The sequence below is a fragment of the Lutjanus erythropterus genome, chromosome 9 (genome assembly GCF_056507025.1).
Source record: "Lutjanus erythropterus isolate fLutEry1 chromosome 9, fLutEry1.hap2, whole genome shotgun sequence".
Lineage (NCBI taxonomy): Eukaryota > Metazoa > Chordata > Actinopteri > Lutjaniformes > Lutjanidae > Lutjanus > Lutjanus erythropterus.
In genome coordinates this window covers 15607674-15631507 of record NC_139325.1, presented here as the reverse complement: position 1 = coordinate 15631507, position 23834 = coordinate 15607674, and the positions used below count along the sequence as shown (strand labels likewise).

The window sequence follows — 23834 nt, the reverse complement described above, 5'->3', positions numbered from 1 at the left end:
GACATAACATGCATATATGTACACAGACGCTTATCGGTTTTAACAAATTTATTTTCAATGTTATTATATTCTATACATTCTATTAAATGAATATTAAGTTATGTAACTAATAATACAGGCTTGATCTCAATCACTTGGAAAAAAAAACAACAGGGGTTCTGCAGATTTGCAGATAAATATTTAGCTTTAAGTAAACAATTAGAAGGAATTAAGCTAATATGTTAAATATATTCCCTTAATTTCTTCAAAATTAAAATTAGTTTATACTGAAGGTGTAGAAATACTATACAATACTATACTGAATGCACAATCACATATACAGCATGTTCAGTACAGTATGTTATGTTAGTTTTGTCAACGATGTCAGATGTTTCCATCGCTTTTTCAAACAGTTAGTATTTTATGACTGTTGAGATCCTGATAAACTCCAGAGCTTGTAAGTGTGTCGTGTTACCAAGTCAACCATCAACCACGAGTTATTGTGTCATTAACTACAGACTAACTGAATATTGAAGTTTTTAATACGATTTTGATATTTACTGCATTTTTTTGTTTTTTCTGTTCATATGTTTGAAAATGCAACATAAAACATACTTAATGTATATGTAGCAGAATTTTTAAACTTACCATACCATAAGCACCAAAAAATTCAATGTGTGCAGAGAAACAAAAATATATAAAATCTTATTTTTCATGTAGTTGATTCACCTCCAGTATAGGGCTCCAGTTGAGCACAGAAGAGCTCATGAACACCATGCCATTGCGAGAGACGGTGGCTGGAGAGGCATTATCGATGTTATGTGGCTCAAAAACCACTTTACAGTTGGGTGCCATGGGTATACGGTCTCCATTCGCCAGTGTAAGAGTTCTGTTGTCGTCCAAAACCGAGTTTAGGTTCTCAATCCAGATGGCATCGACTGGTCCATCCAGGACTATCCAGATGTTCTCTCCTGAAAGTGAAAAGTGTTTTTATTTGTTTACATGGTTATGAATATCACATGATGCAAGACCTAATGCTTCCACATATAATTTTCTAGTCAGCAGAATAAATATGCTGCTGAATATGCATTTAGTTCATAGAGAAGTTGGCATCCCACTGCTGTGTCCACTTAAAGGGGAATTCAAAATACCACCTTCCTCATCTGGCTTTACGATGTAGACAACCTCTGGTGTTATCAGTTTGCAAGGTACACCAGAACTGATATTTATCACTAATTTTTGTTATTGTGAAAATTTAAATCTACTTCCTCTTCTGAAGTGAGCAAATAACCAAATATACTAATGCAAACACCCCAAGATATGACAAGAATAATACAAACACTTAGATCCAGAAACACAAGACAGTCACAGACACTTTGGCTGTCAAGAAGAATCAAAAAGAATAGGTGCCTGTCAATAATGAAAGTGGTTCATACTTCTTTGGGATAAATACACTCGTTTGGTGTGATGCAGATGTTTAATGCTGGTCTGTGATCTAAGCACTGGAAGGGAATGGACCTCGAGCTAAGCTGAATCAAAACTGAACAGAAGCTAATAATCCCCTTCAAACCTTTGGATGTTCTTTCACATGATCCAAGTTTTAATGGACGTGAGTACTCTTCAAAGCCAGTACTGGCTCGTTCTAAAGCAGTATGGAGAAAAGTAAACCAAATACGTGGAGTATCTCACTGTAGATAATCGTATGTCTGTCTATGGTCCAACCTGGCTGTACTTGTTGGGAAAAGGTCTGTTTACTGGAATCAATGGGTTATAAAAGGTATATACAAAATAAGTAATCTTTCCCTGGATGGAGTGTTTATATCTTTTTCTGAACTTCTGAAATCCAGTGATGGAACTTTTGGATTTATCCTTTAGGAAAAAGTACTAGAACAGGGAAGTGGTGAGGTGCTACGCTACCTAAATCACCAAGACCATGCCTGAAGGGGAACCAAACACAATTGGTCGATTTTAAGCCCTAATTATCCAAAGTGGTATAATTAGGGCTTTTGTAGCTCTGTTGGTGGTGTCAATTTAGCTGTTCTAATGAAATTATAAAGAGATACAGTCAAAGTAATTTTTCAATTTGTGTGATTAAAAACTGGGCAAAAGGGTTCTTTCATTCTTTCACTCTTACCTATGCCATACTGAGCTTACAACTACTTCACTGACCGAAATTTTATCTGGCCTTAAACCAACAGACAGTTTGGACAGATACACAATAATTCATTAAAACAGATTGCTTTCATGTGCAGTTGCAGTCCTTAAAACAGATCAGGCATGTGATGCTATTGCTGCGTTTGTTGATTCACAATGTAGGAACAGCCTGTTTCAACAAGGCATTTCTTTTCCTCGGAGAACCCACTCAGGAGAGCCCTGACAACAATACATCACCCACTTTTTCTACATTGGATTCCTATCGGCTCAAAGCAACAAGCTTCACAAGTGAACGGTATGAACAGCACGCAGCTGCACAAAGGCAATCAATAAACATATGGAAAACTTCCTGCTCAGAGATAAGCCTAACAACATAAGAGCATACAGATGCATATTTTGACACATAAAAGCAAACACACGTAATGTATATTCATACCAATGCACACATACATTTTTAATGAAGTGTGTGGGATTAGAACCGTGTAGAAAGATAAAACAGCTGTTGGTGCTGCTTTGAAGTATCGATGCAAGGATGTCCCAAGATATTAAAACTTCTCTGCAGTGTACTAACATTCTACTTTTCCCCAGGAAGAAAAAAAGTTAAGAAAACCCTAGAGTACCAGCAGCACTAATGAATCATTTCAGGAATGATTTCTTAGCTCAGCAGGGATCCCTCTCATGTTCTCTCTCTTCCTCTTATTTAACTTAGAAGAGAGGGGCTGTTATGAAACCATGCTCCCTTATTTGCAAATTAAAGAGGTATTACAGCTTGTGCTAAGCTTCCTATATACCACACCTGTGGTATTTGAAGATATTCAGGTTAATCCCAAAGCATGCCTAATAGGCACCATTTTTCAATATTACCTTTGAGCCAATGAAATGAAAATGCTCACCAAAGATGAAATATTCACTAATTCAGACAAAATAAAATTTCATTCGCATAAGTTAGAACACTCTGCAGCAAATATTCCATGTAGTTATTTATATTTTACACTTTATTACCGTCATCTCATCTCACTTTATGTGAAAGTGTGAAATGAATGTCGAGTAACTAACTTTTCCGACCTTTCTTTGCTCTCAGCGTTTTCCTCCAAAGTGTGGAGAAGATGCCGTCTGTCCAGTCATTTGTGGCCACATCCAGTCGACCAAACATCTGAGGAGCTGTGATGGCTTTGGGGTTCATGCGCATCTCTTTGTGAGGCTGACCACACTCTAAGTGAAGAAAGACATTAACAGAGACATTAACACCACATTTCTTACACTAAAAACAACTTGCACAACGGTTTGTGAGGTGTACAGGAAGATGAGATGATTCTTGCTCTGTTTGTCTTTTTCACACACAGACACATTTTTTATCATGAGCCAATTTATCACAAGTTTGTTTCTCCTTTCCTGAACATGCATCCCAGAACATGTACATACCTGTCATAGCTCTCATCAGTGTGTGTATACAGGTTGTCTTTCCAGCCCCACTGGGCCCCAGGGCCATCATGCCATGTCGAACCCTCTGAGTCTCAAACAGCTGGATGACCTTCAGCTTCCAGGGAGGGTGACTGATCAGACCTGCATCCTCAACCTGATGGAGCATAGTATCATAGTATACACATCTGCTGTTCTACTATATCCCTTACACCCTCCTCGGGCATTTTTGTACATTTTTCTCAACTTTTTTTTTACAGCGCGTGGCATGAATTGAAATCCAATGTCTTCCACTCTTACATGTCATTTATATTATATTGATGCATTTTGTATCCTCTAGACACCGTTGTGGCAAAAATGTACACATACAAAAAACTGGTATTAAATCATCATACATCAAAAATTTTTCTACTTTTTTCTCATAAATCTCTTAAACAACTTCAAACTTGCTCAAAACTACCAAACATTCAATCATTTTCAGGATTTTAACCCTTTAAATGCCAGTTTAATTACTTGAATTATTAATAATTTGTTGAAAAAAAATATTTTCCATATAATAAGGAAGGAGGAAGGTGCTTCAGTGGTGATAAGAGTCTTTGATATGTCAAAGATTAACAACAAAATTGATTTGATCGCATTAGTATTTCTTTTGGAGTGCCAGATACTCCCTCCTACCTTCATGGCCAAAAAATGCCTTATTGACTTCCATTAAAACCACATTTTTTAATCTCACTGCAATTACAGTATAAAACTATGCATTTTGTAATGTCAGCATTTCAATTTGAAGAAAAGTGGTGATAGTTGACATTTTTACTGTATTCCACCAGATTCAACTGTTTTCCCATTATAGGCCGATGCATGAAATTCTTGTATTTTTGCCAGTTATATTATGGAGTTGTGTGACTACCAGGGGGCCCCAAGAATGATTTGTTTGTTTGTGTGTGGGCGTGCGTGTATGTGAGTGAGAATACCATACTAAGCATGTAAATCAGTATGAGATGTTCTGGCTGACAAACTGTTGCATCAACAAGGATTCATTTTTAAACCCAACTAAATTGTGGTTTATCTTTAAATGATACTGCACCAAACTTTTAAACCAGCTTATAATTAGATTCATTTTTTTTTTACTTTTTGTAAAGGAATACAGAGCACCAGAAAATTAACAGTTTTCCTCTATCTTTTAAATTTGGTCTCAACACTATTTTTTATTATAAGCAAGTATCTGCATATCTAACTTTAATTTCAGTTGAGAACTAAATTTAGATTTACTGTTAGGTTTTAATTGTGCAAATTTTACATATGGATTTCAAACATTGTTTTACTACCCTCTGATTAGAACTAATCTTAAATTAATTCATGTTGGTTCAACCCAGTCTAAGGCCAGTATATTATACTGTACTAACAGATCATGTACAGGTTCATACACATGTAACACATGCAGAGATATAACAGCAAGATGATGAAGGCATATATTGCACCAAAGAGAGACACACACACACTCACACATGACAATTCTGTGATTAAAGACCTTTTTACTGTATCTCTTACTTTCTGTTTTCTCTGCACTGTATTTGCTTCAGTTACTTGGTAGGTTAGGTCCTTGACAAATGGTAAATGACATCATTTGTATCCCTTTGGGTGCTATATCTTAAGGCATTTAAGAGTGACATGAGAGATACAGCGGTCACACAGTCCATTAGTTTTTTGCCTGATTTTAGTCAACCTCACCATTTTCCTCTCTCCTCACTCTCCTTTTTTACTTTTCCATCTGCCCTTCATCACTGACTCTCTCTCCCTCTCCCTCCATCCCTCTTTCCTACTGTATTTCTCTGCTATTTCACTCACCCTTGCAAACACAGACAAACTCATCCCTCACGCCCTCCTACCTGATTGTCGATGGCAGCCTCTAGTTCAGGGTAGCCTGCTTTATCAAGTTGGATGCCTGGGAAGAGGTCCTCAATCAAGCTCAAGAAGAGCGGCTCATCCTCATCAATCTAACAAACACACACACACACACACGTACACACAGACACAAGTGAGCAAACACCCACACAGATTTTCTCATGAAAATGTATGTATTGTGTTATTCTACAATTTTGTTCTTCACTTAAAATGATCTACTCTGTCAAGCTATTTATTCTATCCATTGTATATATTCGGTTCTAGACTGACCAGTTTAGATAAGTTCATGTCTCTGAGGACCCTCATGACGATGGTGGACTCTGTGTCACTGGGGTTGGCTCGCTTGGCTGCTCCCAGTGTCCGCAGCACGGACAGGATGTTCCGTAAGCCAAAGTCATAGTGAACCTGGACAAACAAATGACAAACAAACAAGTCTCAGTAAGAAGCATTTACAAATATTCCTATAATCTTCACTGCAAATTAAATAACAAAGTAGAAGACTGTCTAACAAATAATTTGACTCAAAAACAACGAACAATCTGGTAGATGAAAAAAGAACTGATTCACTGTCATACAGATTGCTTTGGGTACTACTACTAACTAAGAAATCTTGGAGCTTAGTTTAGAAATCTAAAAAAAAGAAAAAGTCAATGGAGAAAACAATAGGTCCAAAGCAAGTATTTAATCATAACGTCAAGCTGTTAACTTGTTAACAACTCATTAGACTTTCATCAGGGAAAATGTTTGTGTATTGATGCATCCTCGGCTTTTCCAATATCTTGTATTTGTGAGGCCTCATATGTTTTGGACCTTGAGAAGTCTAATTGTAAACTGCATTTCCCATGAGTACCTGCATGACAAATCACATTTGTTCTTTATTTGATGCCATTCTAAATATATATAAAGATAAGTTACGACCAAAAGCTTCAATGCAATTCAGCACTATTTGGCCATATCAACACGGTTGATTGGAATTTGCCTTGGTGAGCTCTCATAGGACAGAAAAGGCAAAGTAAAACCACAACTCCAACAAGCAAGTGTTGTGATACTGAGCTCATACATGTGCAGGAGAGCAGAGAGAAAGGCGTTCTTAGTTCCTTCATGTTTAGCTCTCAGTACTCCTGTATCTTCACACTAAATCTTTATGTTTTTAAATGTTGTTTCTCTCCTCTGTTGGTGTTTTTTACTGTCAAGGTGTCTGTTTTATTACACACAGTTAAGGTCTGTCGGTCTGTGCTCGTGCAGGATTGCCTTCGTAAACTGTTGCTTGGCTCATGAAGGGTGTGCTGCTCGCCTAGTGGGAGGGGCTCAGGACACAGAAAACGAAACCTAACTCAGATGACACTCAAAAATCAACTGCTTCTAGGTTTTCTACCTACTGCAGCTTTAAGTGAGCAGACCTGTCTCTTCACCATATTCAATCAATTTGGTATTCTTTCACATTTGCATTTTCTGTAATTTGACATATCCAATAGAACTATAAATACAGAATTTAGAGAAAAGTCAGGGTGGGAAGAAAGTAGCATGAAAGTACCACATTTTTGCACTCATCCATTTCTTTCACCTGTTTGGAGAGTTGCTCCTCGCACAACTTATAAAGAGTGAAGAACTTGCGGGCGAGCTCCATGTTGTCTATAAACCCACAACTGGCCAGTTTCACCCTTATTATGATTTGACGGTCGGGAACCATCATGGCTACAGAGCGGAAGTTGATCTTCAGGTTCTCAGGAAGCTCCTGTCGACCTGCATAACCTGGGTTCTGATTATTCAGGAAAAGAAAAAAAAAAGATAAGCGGAGTTTCAAAACAATGTAATACTGCATTCTGTATTACAAAGAACATTTATATTTCAGATTACGCTGTTACAAATAATAGATGACACATATGGACCACAAAAGGGACAGAGCGTCATACAGTAGGTTGATTAAGTTTTGTACACTGCATGCAGAGTTTCTTTTTATTTACTCATGTAAGCTATACACCAGAAAACTATACATAATATTAAGTTCACACATCATTAAAGTTCATAGCAAGCATTATCCTTTAGCTAGTTAAACCCCTATGGACACAGCTCAGTCCCTCCTCTGTGCAGAGCCTGCCTTTGATTACTGACTCTATACACACGTGTACATGCACACACCAAGCACTCTCACACACAGTAAAGACAAAAAAGAGAATGATCTCTGACCCCTGTTCCCACAAGGGAGAATTATTCCACTGTTCTCTGTTTAATGATTTGCCTTGGGATAACAACTGTGCCAGGAAGATAAAGTGATCACACTGTTACTGTATAAAGAGTATGATAATGAACACTGGCTAATATTATTAATTAAAGATCACACCACGGTGTTTAATATTGTACAAACTGGTTTGTAAAATAGCACATTGTATAGGTGGATTTAATTCCATTTAGCTACAGTTATTAAATCTTAATAATTATTAATTAAGAACACTATATCAGCAAAACATGAATAGCAGTTCCTATCTATCTTGTCACTGACCATGGTAAGGAAGATGCCAAACTCAGGGCTCATATCCACATTGTCTCCATCAGTGAAGACAAAGTTTTTGCGACGTTCCTTCTTGCAGGTGAGAACTATCGCAATCTGCTGCGCTGCCACTGATAAAACTGGGAGATCAATGCGGTTGAACTCGTCAAAACAGCCCCACGAACCAGATTGAGCCAGACCTGGATATGAGAAAAAACATACAATTCCACTATATTAAACATACCCAACAGTCTCTTTTTGTCTAGTTATTAATCATTAAAGAAATGAATCTGTGGTCCTCATCACTCCCCCTTTATCCTTTGATTTTTCTGTTGCTGCTTTATTTGCAATAACATGACAGCACCACCAGAGAGCTTTGTGCCTCTTACCTTTGAATATTCTTCCCAAGCCTCTGAAGTCCATCTGGTCAGAACAGTTGAAGACCACAACATACTTTCCCAGACAGCGGCCCATGTCTTTAGTGGTTTCTGTCTTGCCTAATAACAAAAGGCAAATCTGTCAAATCCTGAAACAAGGTGTAACAATTTTTATGCCGACAAGAAACCTAAAACTCTCTCTCTCCAGTTGAGTGGTTCCCAACCTTTTTGGTTTTTTGATCCCCTAAAATGAAGCTGTGTTGACTTAAGTTAAGCTTAACATTGTCTTAATAATTGTCTAAATTATCTCACTGTCTGACTGGAGTCTGAAATAGTAAAATTGTCCAAATGACTAAGACGTATTGTACAGAAGTTTTGGAATAGGTCCAAGAGAACAGGTTGCATTGACTGAAATGTAATCCTCAGGTCAAATGTGCCTGGCAAAGTATTTCCACTAAGCTGACAAGCTCAAATCCATATCAACATGTTGTAAAACCAAAGCTGCATAATAACACAAACTAACTAACCAATTAAAGCAGAAGTGGATCAGTAACTCCTGTGTTCTGCAAGGAAAAATTACTATTTTCTTCAAAGAAGTCTGTTGGCTTCGAAGAGTTCAGTTCCCCATCAGAACAGCCTGTCTCTGTGGTATTCCTTTCCTTAATGTTGTCAGACACTTCAAATAACAATCTGAGCTTGTCAGTTGCAAAAACAAGCACTTTTAGTGAATGTACTTTGATGGGCAATTTTTGCTCCCAAGAATTACACTGCAGCTATTGCAGCCCATTTCAGGGCTGCTGGCTGAAGTAATCTACATGACCCATTCCAAAATGTTCTGTATGAAAAAAAAAAATAGCCTGGGTTTAAAAATACACACCCTTTAAGTTAGGTTGAATTATCTTGAAAAGCTACTAGTAGCGTTTCCACTGTAATGACCACAAAATATAACATCAACAATTAATATATCGAAATAAAAATCTCCTCCTCCTATTTTTGAGTGACTAATGTACTACTTATTGTAACACTCCCCTGAAAAATGTAAACACAAGCTCCTTTCATCTGATTTCTGGAAGAAAACAGCTACACAAAAGTAGCTCAACGTATGCAGTTCATGTAGTGACATTAATAATTTTAAATTGTTTCAGGACCAGTTAAAACTACTTGTAGTAGGTTTAAGAGGAAAACAAAACAAAACAAAACAAAAAATATATATATATATATATATATATATATATATATATATATAGAGCAGGACAATATCCCATTAGAACACTTTATATTCAACTTGGAACCCCTTAGCAAGGCTGTCCAGGTTAGGAATTACTGCAGTAAACTAACAAGGGACAAGATCACAGATAAAGAGATGCAGTCAGTGCCACTTTTTTGTCACTTTTCCATGATCTTGATGCTATGTAACTGTAGTTTACTAATGCTACATTTCTGACATGTTGAGTAGGGGAGACCTCAGTGTTGAGTTCCATCATCTATCAACCAGCTATGACTCATGTCTGTGGTCTTTGCCAGTTGGGTAAAATCAGCATTTGACTGATACATTATTACTTATGGTAATATTTTTAGGCCTCAGTCTTACCTGTTCCTGCAGGGCCAGCAGGTGCTCCACCCATACTCATTCCGAGAGCCTGGGCTAGTGTGATGTAGCACCTGGCAACACATAGACAGGAAGACAGTTGCATTTCAGGCATAATAAAATTAAAATTCTTCCTCACAAAGCAGTTTTCATTTCCCTTCACATTCAATTCATCACACAGTAAAACTAATGTGATATGATTCTCCACAGGGAGGTTGGGGGTCAGGCACAGCTAGAAAACACTGCCCTCCGAGCTGGTGGGGATTCAGTGTCCTGCTCAAAGACACTTCAGCAGAGAGGATGACTGACACCAGGGCCTGGCCTAGGCCCTCTGGATAAACACTGTTCTCCCTTTTCACTGCATGGCCTGCTGGCCTGTGGTCAAAAATCATGGTGAAACAGCGCTTGCAACCAATTTCGTGTCCTTCACAGAACGCAGGACAAATTAGATCACTGCTATTAAATATAATTTACAAAACGTGTTATTTTTTAATCATCATTGTCCCTTTACTCGTTGTCAAACCTGATGCAGTGGCAGAGAGGATGAAGGAGAGAATGTAACAGAGGAGGATTAAAGACAGTCAGAGATACAAAAGAAAGCAGCAGAGCAGACACTAGCAAAAATGAAGGAATCAGATTGTGTTTCAGGCACAGAAAGAAGGAAGGCAGTGAGGAAAATCAGGGCTGTCTTGGCACCGCCGGACATAAGGACAGTGTGCCACTTCTTTGGAGAGCTACTGTCTGATGTCTGCTGGTAGCTCCCTCCCTGCTGCTGTCTCTTCTCATTTCTCTCTCCTTGTCTTTCATCTTTTTTCTCTCTGTCTCATCTCATGTTTCTCTCTGTGTGTATGTTAGGCTGACACTGGCTGTTTGTGGATTTCTGCCTACCTCCCTCTGTCTGATTCTCTTCTCCTCTCTCTGTCAGTCAGATCTTCTGTCAGCGACAGAGGCGACGGCCACTGTGCAAGAGTGTCTACTCCTCCTCTCCAATTTCTTCTCTACCCAGTTTCACTGCTCTCTCTATCTTCTGTATTCTCAAGTCCAGTCAGTAGTCAGCCACAGAGACTGTAAGCCACGAAATATACCAAAGTGATGTTATAATGAGCACTTCTACTACAAAACAGAGAACAGTTACCAGTATTTTACTTAAGCCGTTTCATAATTTACCTTATTGTTGCTGTGAGCAACAGCCTATTTCTGATCTATGAAAAAATCTGGAGACTATATAGAATTGTTGACTTACTGTAGTTATAAATTAAGGTCACATTTTTTGTGAGACTGTACAGTTATGTCCAGGTTGTCTTGTCTTCGTTTAAACTTTTCAGCACAAATGCTGTTGCATTTCTCAAGATTTTAAACCTAAACATTTAGATACTGCCATTGTTAAAACCTCTTCTACTCCACTCCTCCCTCTGACACATTTGGTCATTTTGGGTAGGGGCAGAGGGGTTAACATTATATGCCACATGGAAATGTTATGCATCATCTGAAAGCTGGGAACCTGAAGATTAATTTGAGATGCTGCTCAGCACTGTGTGTCAAGTGTTTCTAGTCATAAAACTGTAATTGTGCTTTCTTTTGGCTGCCATTCACATTTTGTAAGTTGTTAATGTTTAAGGGCTCGAACATTATGTTTAAGTATATAAGTATGTATTAGTACATTCAGTATATGATGGTCATCCACATGCTCTATCAAATGTTGCTGCTTGCTTTTGGTTTGACAACATTTATTACACAGATTTAGTGCACAATTAAACCTATTTCTATCATTTGAGAATTAATAAAAAAAAAATCCCCCAAAATACCACATTACGACACCCAGACCTTGAAGAACACCAAAGAAAAAATCATGCTGTGATTTGGTATCAAAAACTTTTGACAGAGATAAGTACAAAAAAAAGAGAAAAAAAGAGATTTCTCGAAGAATTGTATTTTTTGGTGATTGGATGGTGAGTACTTCTGTTCTGGGTATTGTTCAGAGACCCTCTAATTGTCAGGAGGAAAGTCATACATAATCTGAAAGCTCCAGCTCTCTTATTTGTGCTTGTGAAGTTTCATGAGGCAGTGATTATCCTAGAATATCACCTCACTGTATAATAGAATTATACAGTGAGGTCAAGTCCAGAAAACAGTTGGGTTAATTGAATCCACAAGAGTCTTAGCTTTCCAATAACAGCCAATTTGTGCAGTTCCAATACTGTTTGAGAACACCACTATGCAGAGAAATTCAAATAGAGAAGGTTAAAATAACATTAAAATACTGCATGCAAAAAATGCATGGGATTAGCATAAAGTGGACATGTCTGTAAAGAGGAGACTCTTAGGTCTTTCATATGATACCTGTATCTTCAATTCATTTTGCCAGCTTTACAACTGAGTCTGCTACAGCCTCTGAAAGAAAATATGTCAGTAGAGTTGAAGAGGTTAGTAATAACAATAACAATAAAAAATAACTCCTTTGAAGCGAGGTGCACTTTTGACTAATTGTCCTGACGACTGGGCAGCTGTCCTCAGATTCATGTTGAGGGCATTTCAGATGATAGTGAGGCCAAAGTAAAAGGCACAAGCAGTAGCAAGTTTGTGGTCCGTTATTGGCAGTCACAACATTCAGAGAAAGTGATGAAAATAATACTCTTGGACAATGTCTTCTCATAGGCATTCTTGATGAAGGACTTAGTTGTGCACAGAAAAAGTGATGGATGTAGTTGTGTCAAGAATGAAAAATTCAAACACATTTTCACACCCTCCCATAACTGGCCAGTCTGCATGTAAAGAGGGCACAATTGTCGAGATCGTCAGAACCATTACAATCATGAGAAAACATACATACAGTGTTTAGCTTTGTTGGTTACTTTTTACAATGATAAAAATATCAGTGTCTGGTTATCATTTGACAATATGTTTGTCAGTGCTACTTGAGTGTGTTTGCGTGTGTGCCTTCATGGATGACCCTCTACCTGTCAGTCAGTGGCGTAATGACGAGCCGCTCAGTGCAGCCCAAGAACTCATTTTGGTAGACAAAGCCCACGTCAGTGATGTTGATGATCATCTTGTCTGAGTCCTCACTGAAGTAGAAGCGACACTGCTTTAGCCACTCAAAGTCACTGGGGCTTTTGACATGGAGCCGGCACTGGAGGGAGAAAGGGTAGAAATGTGAGGGAGGAGGAAGAGGAGGGACAAAGAGGAGAGAATAGAAGAGCGATGCAGAGAAGAAGGGGAGCAAGTTAAAAGGATGGAGAGAAGGGGGAGAGAGAAGATGGCAAGTGAAGAATAGGAAATTGAAAGGCACCACTCAGGTGGTGATGCGAGGTGAGAGATAAAAGCAAGAAGAAAGAAGGATGGAGGAGTGGAAAGGCCGGAGGTGGCAGGAAGGTTACATTAAAAAGGTGGAAAGAGGGGCAGAGGAAGGCAAGGGGAGGATGAAAGCAAAAAGGTGAGAGGCCATGAGGTGAAAATTAGGTGTAAGGAAGTGTAAGGTAAAGGGGATGGGAGAAGGATGGGATGGAAAAAAAGAGTTAAGAAGATGAATAAAATAAGTATATAAAGAACAGTGAAAAGAGGCAGCAAAATAATGCGGGTGATGAAATGAGAGGTGAAATACAAAGAAATAAAAAGTCTAAGGAGGGAAAGGAGATAGTATAAGAGAGGGAAGTGAGGTGAAGAGGACACTAAAAAGATGGAGACTAAAGGAGAATACATGAATTCAGGTACGAGAGGATTAAATAATAATGATGAAAAACATCCAAATAAAGTTACTTCATGTTGTGCTATTCACCTTAGAGACCAGCCAGGCAATTTACTGTGCCTGGAGGGGAGACTTCAAAGACAGTCCTTTCTCTGGGTCTAAATATCACTTGGCTGCCAATGAAAATGCTTTGAAGACTTTTGTCTGATAGAATTGACTTTCTTCTGACACCCCAACGCTCGGGTATCTGAACATCAAATACAGTTTTACAAAAGGATAGCTATCTGGAACAGGGGATTTTGATTAGATCAACTTGAGCAGAACTTGTAATGAGCTTGTTCATATAGTGAACCATCACACAAAAGGGTAAATACCAATAAATGATCAACAATATACTCACCAGGTCATCAAATATGTCCCTCTGGTGGACATGGATGGTGATGAGCGTCTCGTACTTGGTCCTCTCCACAGAGCCCAGGTCTCTTGTGGTCATGTCGATCAGTGTATTGAGCAGATCGAGGAAGAGCTGGTTGGTTTTAGCCATAATGCGCCGATCGTATCGGGCATTGGTTAGAGCCTCTTCAGAGTCCCTCGTCCATATCATCTGAATACCCAGCAAACCCACCTGGATCAGGCACAAAGACATTTGGTAATCACATCAGTGTGTGATGGTCAATTGTACTGACAAAATTCAAAGTGTAATCATCACTGTGCAATGCATAAAACAATTATAACTTTTATAATGTCCCTGAATACAGCATCAAAATTGGGAATTGCATTAAATTAAAGGTGGGGTGTACTATTCTAATCCAATAACACTTTTTATCAAACTCTGGAGGAATATCTCTGCACGGTCTTCCAGCTCCCCATTCTATGCGTGTACTGCAAAAACTTACTTTAAAGCACTCATTCCCAGAGATTGTGTCATGACCCACAGTTGGGTCACAGGAGATTTTATTTGGGTCACAAATAAAAAAACAAGACTATGGAAGAAATTCTGCAAATTTAAGATTTATATATGCAGAACAGCTTTTGGAAAGAGTTTAAAAGGAGTATATTGTTTTACCAATGAGAGGAAATAAAAACAACACTTTTTACTAAAAATGTTCTGTGCTGGTCAGAGGGTGCCTGTGTTTCAAAGTGGGTATGTTAATGAAAAATGTTTGAGAACCACTGGTCTAATTCATATAATTTCATGCATACAACATGTTTTCTTCTTCTTCTCTGTTTTGAAATATCAGTGAATTAGTTCAATGATCTACCTGAGCGGGGAAGGAGTTGAGGAAATCAATGAGCTGGAAGCCAGAGTCCTGAATGGCCAGGGCAGCCTGTCGGATCACCAGGTGCAAAGACCTCTGGGATTCCTTCAGCAGAGCACTGAGCCAAACCTCCACATTCCCCTCTGCTGTGACAGGACGCTCCAGCTCCACAGTCTCCCCTTCCCGTGATGATACAGCCAAAATACGGTCATAGACCTGAGGACGATGACATGTTTTATAGATTAGAATAACAGACTGATTATTCTATTTCACATGTCAAGCAAGAAAAGAACATGCTGACATGTGTATACAGCATATTCTCCTACACTATTCTGTTTAGCCAGTTCAACTGTTTAGCCTTGTACTGTTTTTTATTCTGTCACTCTGCAAAAAAAAAAAGAAAAACTCTTGTCAGAGGGTTTGAAAGATGCCTCTGCTACCTCTGCTGTTACCCTGAATTGTCAAAAGGCCAACTGTGTAATACAAACAACAAGAACACTAAGGAGCGCCATGAAAAATTCACCTTGTCATGGAATCGGACACATTTGATGTTGTCAAAGACATTGAGGAGGTGTGCCTGGATGGTGTGGGAGTCGGAGGCCTGGCCCAGGATCTCCAGCAGGGCAGGGTCAGAGACGAAGAAGAAACGAGGAAACAGCAGACGCTTCTTCTCCAAATAACTGTTTGATGTGTAATAACATGTAATAAAAAAGTCTGTCTCATGGAAAAATGTGTTTGAAAACACAACAAATCAGATACATACAATAGTTGGCAAGACTAAAAATAATAATATAATAATAATATATGCTAATAATCTTTTATCATAAGAGTTTTTTTTAATTACTCTCTCCTCTCCTGGTCCTTTGTACTCACCCTGTAAGTGACTTCTGGCAGATCTCCAGCTGTTCGAGGAGGTGAGGAAGCAGCTGTCCCATAGTCTCATCTCCCACACATGACTGTACTACATTAGGCATCTCGTGGGCTCGCATCATGATCTTTACCCATGATTTGTCGATGTTTGAGAAACGCTTTGCTTCCTAAAATAGGTTGGGTCAGTTAGTCATCTGTTTATCAATAGTTGTATCTTTTATTTTTTGCAATGCAAACCAAATTATTTGGTTGTTTTAAACACTACAATAAATTATCTATGACTTTTTTTTACAAGAGGCCATGATCTACAGTGTAACTGAAAATTGAAATACACAAGATATATTAATACACTAATGCCTTAAATTACACAGAATCATCAGGAACAATGCTGGCCATAATTCTCAAAGTCAGGCTGCTCTGTTTTACAAATGCTCCCTAAATAAATAGGGGATTTCTGATCAAATATGATCTTTAAAGAACTTAAAGAGAGTTTTGCATTTTAGCCTGACTTTAGCCTCATTTCAACTGTCATTTCAATTATTCAATGAGTCATGAGAGTACACTATATTCACTATAATGTAATCTACCTTAGGCAGCTGTTTGGCGATGTCTCCACCCACAAATACAGCCTCCAGGTAGATCCAGAGGTTCTGGACGGTCATCCAGTTTTCTATGATATCAGTGGTGTTGGAAAGATTCTGAACCCACTTCTGAATCTGGGCTTTAAATGGGGTGTTGTACCTGAAAAATGAGTTATATCAGCATGGAACAGCCTTACATTATAGCAAACGCCATGATGGCTTGTATACTTGCTGTGAAGTGTAGTCAAACAAATCCCCCCCCGTTAATTTAATGACCCTCATCAAAATCATAATAGGATTATTATGGGAATCAACACTGACATACCTGTTGCTCATAAGAGACCCCAAAATCATCAGGCTGTCCTCCATGCTGGTAATGATCTCTGATGTGCTGTCTCCCCTCAGCAGCAGTTCTCCACGAGTTTTAAAGTTGGCGAACGTAAAAGTTTTGTTGTCCCACTCAGCGATCACTTGCTTCAGCTTCTGTTCAATATCCCGCTCCTTCACCGCACTGATACAGATATCCTGCATAAGAAACACCCAAGTTTGCTCAAACAATAGCAATACTAACAGTAGTGGCAAAGAAATAGAAATAAACATTTTCATTATCTTCACAAGAATATTAATACATTAGTAAACACTGTTGTCTTCAACAAACTCCTAGTTTTCATTTTGTTGTCGTTTTTTTCCTGCCGTACACTAACCCGTCTGTCAATTCAGATTCAGCCACTCCATCCTGCCCTGGAATAACCCGTTTTCACACCATTCTCATCACACCTAACACCTGGATAAGTTTGCCTGTTCTGACTGCCCAAGTAGTTTTGACCCATGCCTGTTTTTTTGATTCAATTACACATGAACTTTTCTTTCAACCTGTCTGCCTGTGAGCCGTGCTTTTGGGTTCAAGCTTACCGTTCTTTTGAGCTATTACAACAGAAGCTATAATAGGATGAAAAAATGTGCACTGAATTAATGCAGGTGATTACTACAAAAAATTTCAAGTAGAGAATTAATGTTTAAAAAGTATTCAATCTCTTGTCAACATAATTATTAGCAGCAATAATCATCATTGTTATAATTACAACAACATCTTTTTTCATTGACATTCTTTCATCCAAAATCTTTTGAAGCTCCAAATAGTTTGACAAAATCAATAATAAAAAAAAATACAAATAAGCTCTCTATAAAGACTTTTATCATTTGAGGAAAAAACATTAATGTGTTGATGGCTGATTTAATGGCCTGTCTTAAAATGATGCTGCAGCTGAAATACATCTATTTGGTGCAAAGATTAATGCCCACTGCACTGTAAGAATGATATTAAGGCATATTGCAACTCTATTACACTGTACATTAACCTCATGCATGACACACATTACATCGATAACAACTGACAGGAACATTCATGAATATTCTTAAATTAACATAACTTTTGCATTAGAATCTATACTAAAGGGGATAAGCATAAACTGTATATATTCTTACCTCAATCTCCTCTTTATACTTGAGCAGAGGAGCCTCCATGATGTTGCGCAGTTTGAACGTATCAGTTTCCACCTCAAAGGTATGTCCAGTCACCTTGCACAAAACCAGACAGATTTGTTGGTCAGTGTGGAAATTAGAGTGTCTATTTAAATCAAATGTCGAGACAATAATTATCATTATGATTACAACAATTGTTGATGATGATCCTCTTTTAAGTGGATATACTGCAGTGTTGGCAGCCTTGTTTCACTGACCTCAGTGATTCTCTTCCAGTGGCGAGTCATCATAGCCTTGTTAGTCATGAGTTCCAGCAGGGGGCAGCACTCACTGAATTCATCAATTGTTTTCTTCAGGTCCAAGAAAGCCTGCCACTCCTTCAGAGCACGAGGCAGCTTGCGACACCTGGTAGTTAAAAGATTTAATAATCAACAAACTAATAGCAAATATCTATCTTGTAAACTAGAGGTTACTACTGCGTCAAACAGTTCAAGACGTGCACATGTGTACTTTTGAGACACGTGCACCAGCACTTTTGCAGTTTAATGGTGTACCCAGCCCAAAACAACACTTCTGAAACTGATAGACAGCATTTCTGCCAGAGTTGTCCTGTCTTCTTCTTCAACTGTTACATCAGCACATATTCCCCTTGAGACTGCTAAATGCTTAAAACCACCAACTTGTTTCACACTGCCAGGAGAACACAAAAGTGGAGACATTACAAACTATTTTTTCCTCTAGATGGGATGACTTTAACTTGTATTATCTGAGCCTCTTTCCCCTTCAATTTCCTTCTGACAAATGCACAATGATTAAACCCTTGTAGAGGACAGAGTGCAAATATAAACGTGTATGGGAATGGTGAAATTGAAATTCTTCGGAGCATTCGTGCAGGGCTTAATGAAAAACATTTCATAGGATAATTCCAGGGGAGGGACTTTGTATCAGGCCAAGAAAGAGGTGATATTCAGGAGGAAGAGAGAATAATGAAAATCATTTCATTTTCTTTCTTTTTCATTTTCCTTTGTTCAGATATTTTTTTCCTTTATATGATAGTCCTCATTTTGATGAACACTCACTTCCTGTGGCAAAAAGCCTGATTACTATGTGCTTTTTATTCCAGTTTTATCAGTGAAACACCTTCACTGCATTCTGTTTAGTCTAGTTTTGTTTGTTTCAGTTCAGTAGAAGGTGTATGACATTTCCTGGAAGTGTCACAGTGTCACTTTCTCCTCTAGCTGAGCTAAGGTCAGCACAACATGGGTTAAAACAGTTCAATACTGATCAGTTTAAATTACTTAAATATGCCCCGTGGAGTTTTCTTGAGACAAAAGAAGAAAAGATTGTGTGTTTTCTTAAGGTCTAGCAAACATGTTAAGGGCTTTATTCATCCTCTATTGTTAATTATTGTATTGCTGTTTACTTTGTCCTTGCTGGTGCATTGCAGCATATCTGGGCGCGCTACCACCACATGTTGATCAGTCAAACAGTGTAATACCATTGGTCCAACTGTGTATTGTGTCACCTCTGTGTTCGCACACGCATTAGACAAGCAAATGGGGACCCATTCACAGCTCCATAGCTCCACTAGAGGACTAAATGCCACAAAGAGCCTTTAAATGTAAACATAATATTATCACCTTGTCTGAAAGTCCAGTAGCTCATTATTGATCTTCTCAATGAGGATGTCAGCCCAGAGGATATCATAGTAACCATTGACTGTTTCAATGACGTTGTTGTAAAGGCCATACAGCTTCTGCAGCAGAGCCAGCTGCTTCCTAATCTCCAACAGCTGGGGATGCTGGGTAACAGGAAGTCCAAACAGCTCCTCTCCACCAGTGTAGGTGATGTACTTCCTGAACAGGTTGTCAAATCGGTTCTAAAGAGGAGAAGAATGGCAACAACTCATCACATCGATACTGTAGTAAAAAATAAAAAAATATATAAAATGATCTAATTTAGCAGAAATGCTGCAGCCTGAGCTCATCTGAGGTGGAGTGACGGAAGATGGCAAAGTGTTTTGTTACCAGCGGCAACTTCAAAAGTCAGCATCTGTGATGGTACAGGGTGTATTAGTGCCCATGGCACAGCTACCTGTGACATCCATGAAGGCCCCGCTAATGCTGAACGGTACATACAGGTTTTGGAGCAACATGTGCTGCCACCCAAATGACATCTTTTTCAGAGATGTTCCTGCTTATTTTAGCAAAACAATGCCAAGACACCCTCTGCATATGTTGCAACAGTGTGGCTTCGCATTTAAAGACTTTGGGTATTATACTGGAGTCTCTGCAGTCCAGACCTGTCTCCCATTGAAAATGTGGAGAGCAAAGTACGACAACAGAGACTCCCGACTGAAGTCGTATATCAAGAAGGAATAGGGAAGGACTTTGCTTTCAAAACTTTAGTTCCAAAAGAGAAGAGCGTGTAAGAAAAGGTGATGTAACGCAGTGGTAAACATGCCCCTGTCCTAACTTTTTTTTGGAACATTTTGCAGGCATCAAATTCAGAATGTGTGTATATTTACAAAAAACAATAAAGTTAATCAGTTTGAACATTCAATATCTTGTCTTTGAACTCTTTCAACTGAATGTAGTTCTGATCCATATTAAATTGAATACAGTACAAATACAAGATATGATAGATATTTTTTTGAAAATCATTGCATTCTGTTTTTATTTATGTTTTACACAATAGCTAAAATTTTTTGGAAATTGGATTGTATATGTGCGGTACAAAATATGCAATTTTTTATGTATAAATTTTACAGAGCACAAAAAAGCAAGCACAGTTCTGTAACTAAGCTGAAATCATGCCTCTTTGAACATTATTAACATGAAACTGACTTTGTGGGGAACCCAAAATACAAACACACAAACTGACTGACAGAAGTAATAATTAACTTAATGATTTTGTCTAGCTCAGATCGTCAGTAACAAACCTGGAACATGATGAGTCTATCACTGGCATCCTGAGGAGCCAGCCCCACCACCATGGGGCCATCCTGAAGCAGAGAGGAAAAAGTAAGTCCATACATCCCAGTTCCCATTAACGTAACCATGTTCACTTGCATCTTTTAATTGCATCTTAGTCCCTCCCACTGAAGACACAAAGAGAGATGCAAGGAAAAGATGTGAGGAGGGAGGAATAATTAACAAGCCATTTTAATTATGTGCGGTAATTAAAATAAATAGCTTGAGGAGACATTAGCACATTATTGTAGGTGTTTGAGAAGGCTGTCTGAGCCCTTGAGCGTTGGTGCAGACGTGTGTACTAGCATCACACTTCCTTTACCTTCTCATAATCCTGGTAAAAGTGTTGACAGTCTTCCAAGAAGGTCTCCACATTGCTGACAAGTTCTCCTCTGAAGTTGGGCTGCAGGGCCACCAGCTCGTTCTGTACCTCTGTGCTCCGCGACAGCAACTTCTCCCAAGTGTAACGCAGCGTATCCACCTTATCGGCCTCCTCTTTTGCCACCGACAGCTCATATTTATGAAGCATGGCGTAGGATTCCTATGAGAAGGAAAAAGAATTTTAATTCCTGCATTTCCTCTGATACAAGACTAAACCCAAATGCTATTTAAGTCACATACATGAGATGAATTAGCTGAAGTGTACACTACTGAAAACATCTAGTTCCATTCGCACTATGTGCACGCTGTATGAAAGACCACATGCTGTGCTTCACCTCAATGGGGCCAACTTGAAAATCAATAGATATCTGTTGCTCCCTGATCTCCTTGAGAGCTGCCATGGCGATGCGAATGTCATCCAGGTCTTTGATCTGCCGATTTAGTTTCTTTCCTGCTTCATCAACAAAAGCAAAGATCTGCTCCATCTCAGAGCGATATTTCTTGTTGCAGTACAGTCCGTAGTCTACCATCCAGTTCTTAGTTTCAGCAGTGAGGGACATCTTCAGGTCAGCTGGTACGAAGAAAGAAATAGTATCAGTATGCAAAGTGATGGATCAGCTGGATCGGTGATGAAGAAAGTTTTATTGCAGCCATGTAGTCATGCTGCTATAAGTAGCAAAGACAGCTGTTAAAAGTTCAAGCAAAGAATTGGAACTTCTAACCTGTGAATAAAGCCAGAGCTCCTACAGTGATGTACTCTGGTTCAGAGTGTATTTCCACCTCCAGATCTCGATAGAGAAGAATCTGGCTCTCAAACTCTGACAGCAAGGGGCTGCCCTGCATAAATCTGTAAAAAAGTACAAGTTTTAGGTTGTTGTTTTTTTTGTTGGTTATTTAGAGTCAGGTATTAATATCATCAGTCATGCAGTTTATCATACTTCCGCATGGTGTCTTCACGGTCCTTTCTCCAAATGTGATGGTAGCGGCTAAAATGGTCCAGAGCAGTCATCACTTCCTACACAATAATATTAAAAACACCAGTTTTGTAAGAAATCAGGGGCTTTCAAAATTTAACATTTAGACTTCGGATAAGTTGACCAGGTAATTTCTCCTTACAGATACTTAAAATCACAGTTGTTGCTTTTGACCATTTACAGTTTATAAATGACTTACTGTCAAAGCAGATGGGATATCATAAATACAAAATAAAACAGCAGCAACAGCATGGTTTTGGCTCTGTTTAATATGGAGAATTAATGTATACTCCTTTAATTTTCAGTACAGTTCTATACATGTTATATACTGTATTATGCTTAAATGAAATTGTTGTTGAAATTAAAGGGCTTTACCTTTTTGGTGGAGCTGATTGAGGTGCTGAGAACAGACATCAGCTTGACTATTTCCTTGTTCTCAGATACACTCTTGTAGTAGTTTCTAGCTTGGAATGGGATAGCCTGGATCACAGATGCTGAAATGTCTGAGGTGCTGCCATCTGAAAAGTACAGAGTGTGGGTGATATGATGGATTGAAACAATATAAACAGCTTGGAATCCTTCACTTATAATTATATTAAAATAATACAGAATTATTCCGTAAGTTGGAATCTTGTATTCAGTATGATGCTGAGTCTTGCAGCTACACCTAAAATCATTTGTTGCTGTTTTTTAACCTTTTTTCTAAACAGGTTTTGTGTTCCTTTCTGCAAATCAATCATGCTACAACTGTATCATCCATCATCAGGCAGTTTCGCAACATTACCTCCATGTTACCCAGGGTGCAATGTGACTGAAAGGGTTACTTTATCCGAGTGAGATTTTAAAATATCTTTTGTTAAAATGCCTTCCTTCCAAAGCTACTGACATATTCATGTCATTTCCATCAACACATCTCTATCTGCTCCTAGTCAGATGAGGCTTTGCTCTGCTGAGCTGTGAAATAAGAAGATCTGATTATCAAGCGACTGTGGTGCAGTAGCTAATGATCAGTGTTCTGGTCTGCATATTGGAAACAATATGTATAAGTCACTCTGCTGTGAAAAAAAAAAGAAAAAGAAAAAGTGGAGTTGTTGAACAGCTGAGGCTAAGTAAGGTGAGGTCTTATGTCTTCACATACCAGCCAGGCTTCTGTATGTTGTTGCTCCATCCTCTGATTCACTCTCAGAACTGTCCTGTTTCAGAGCTGCCATCCTTCTTTCATTCATTTTTCTCTAAAGAAGGGAAAAATGTAAGGAAAGACCACATGGGTTTGGTATTAAATAGGCTCATAAAATTAGCAGTCCAGAAAGATTTAATTATCATTAATTAGCTACAGTAATTAATCCTCCCTTCATCAGATTAAACCAACCTTGGAGATCCTCTCTTTGCTCCACTGGCCAACTCCTTTGCTGACACTAACTACACACTCTACAGCTCGGTTTAGAGCCTGTTGGACCTCTTCCAGAGCTGGGACCATGGCGATGTTGGGGATGGAGAGAGTCACATTGACTCTGAAGATAGCCTGCTGACCACTGCTTTTGCCACGACTGGTTGAGTCATTTTCGGCTACAGGGGAAGAAAAGAGGAGTTCTGATACAAACTGATGTAATTCAAAGATCGAAATTTTATGAGCTCAATAGACCTAACAGGCAACAATCAACCTCACACCTGACAACGCACAACAGCCATATACTCCTTTTACACAAAATAAATGACTACATCA

The 23834-nt window shown here is 38.7% G+C and overlaps 1 protein-coding gene across 4 annotated transcripts in view; it reads right to left on the bottom strand.

Moving 5' to 3' along the window:
• dnah5 (dynein, axonemal, heavy chain 5) overlaps window positions 1–23834 on the bottom strand; it is a 119291-nt gene that overhangs the window by 72082 nt on the left and 23375 nt on the right. For 3 of the 4 annotated variants that reach the window (XM_084726266.1, XM_084726267.1, XM_084726268.1), the window contains exons 23-49: window positions 23481–23677; window positions 23250–23343; window positions 22487–22629; window positions 22076–22152; window positions 21860–21984; window positions 21473–21708; window positions 21079–21297; window positions 20726–20788; window positions 19425–19663; window positions 18042–18189; window positions 17788–17880; window positions 16628–16827; window positions 16309–16462; window positions 15725–15888; window positions 15375–15531; window positions 14855–15067; window positions 13993–14217; window positions 12865–13037; window positions 9911–9981; window positions 8332–8439; window positions 7955–8142; window positions 7019–7213; window positions 5725–5859; window positions 5439–5546; window positions 3556–3709; window positions 3199–3345; window positions 709–950 (exon numbers count right to left, since the gene is read on the bottom strand). In XM_084726266.1, the coding sequence (XP_084582392.1) occupies window positions 709–950; window positions 3199–3345; window positions 3556–3709; window positions 5439–5546; window positions 5725–5859; window positions 7019–7213; window positions 7955–8142; window positions 8332–8439; window positions 9911–9981; window positions 12865–13037; window positions 13993–14217; window positions 14855–15067; window positions 15375–15531; window positions 15725–15888; window positions 16309–16462; window positions 16628–16827; window positions 17788–17880; window positions 18042–18189; window positions 19425–19663; window positions 20726–20788; window positions 21079–21297; window positions 21473–21708; window positions 21860–21984; window positions 22076–22152; window positions 22487–22629; window positions 23250–23343; window positions 23481–23677 (4268 nt within the window). The remainder of the gene's footprint in view (window positions 1–708; window positions 951–3198; window positions 3346–3555; window positions 3710–5438; window positions 5547–5724; window positions 5860–7018; window positions 7214–7954; window positions 8143–8331; window positions 8440–9910; window positions 9982–12864; window positions 13038–13992; window positions 14218–14854; window positions 15068–15374; window positions 15532–15724; window positions 15889–16308; window positions 16463–16627; window positions 16828–17787; window positions 17881–18041; window positions 18190–19424; window positions 19664–20725; window positions 20789–21078; window positions 21298–21472; window positions 21709–21859; window positions 21985–22075; window positions 22153–22486; window positions 22630–23249; window positions 23344–23480; window positions 23678–23834) is intronic. The other variant, XM_084726269.1, reaches the window with a different exon arrangement.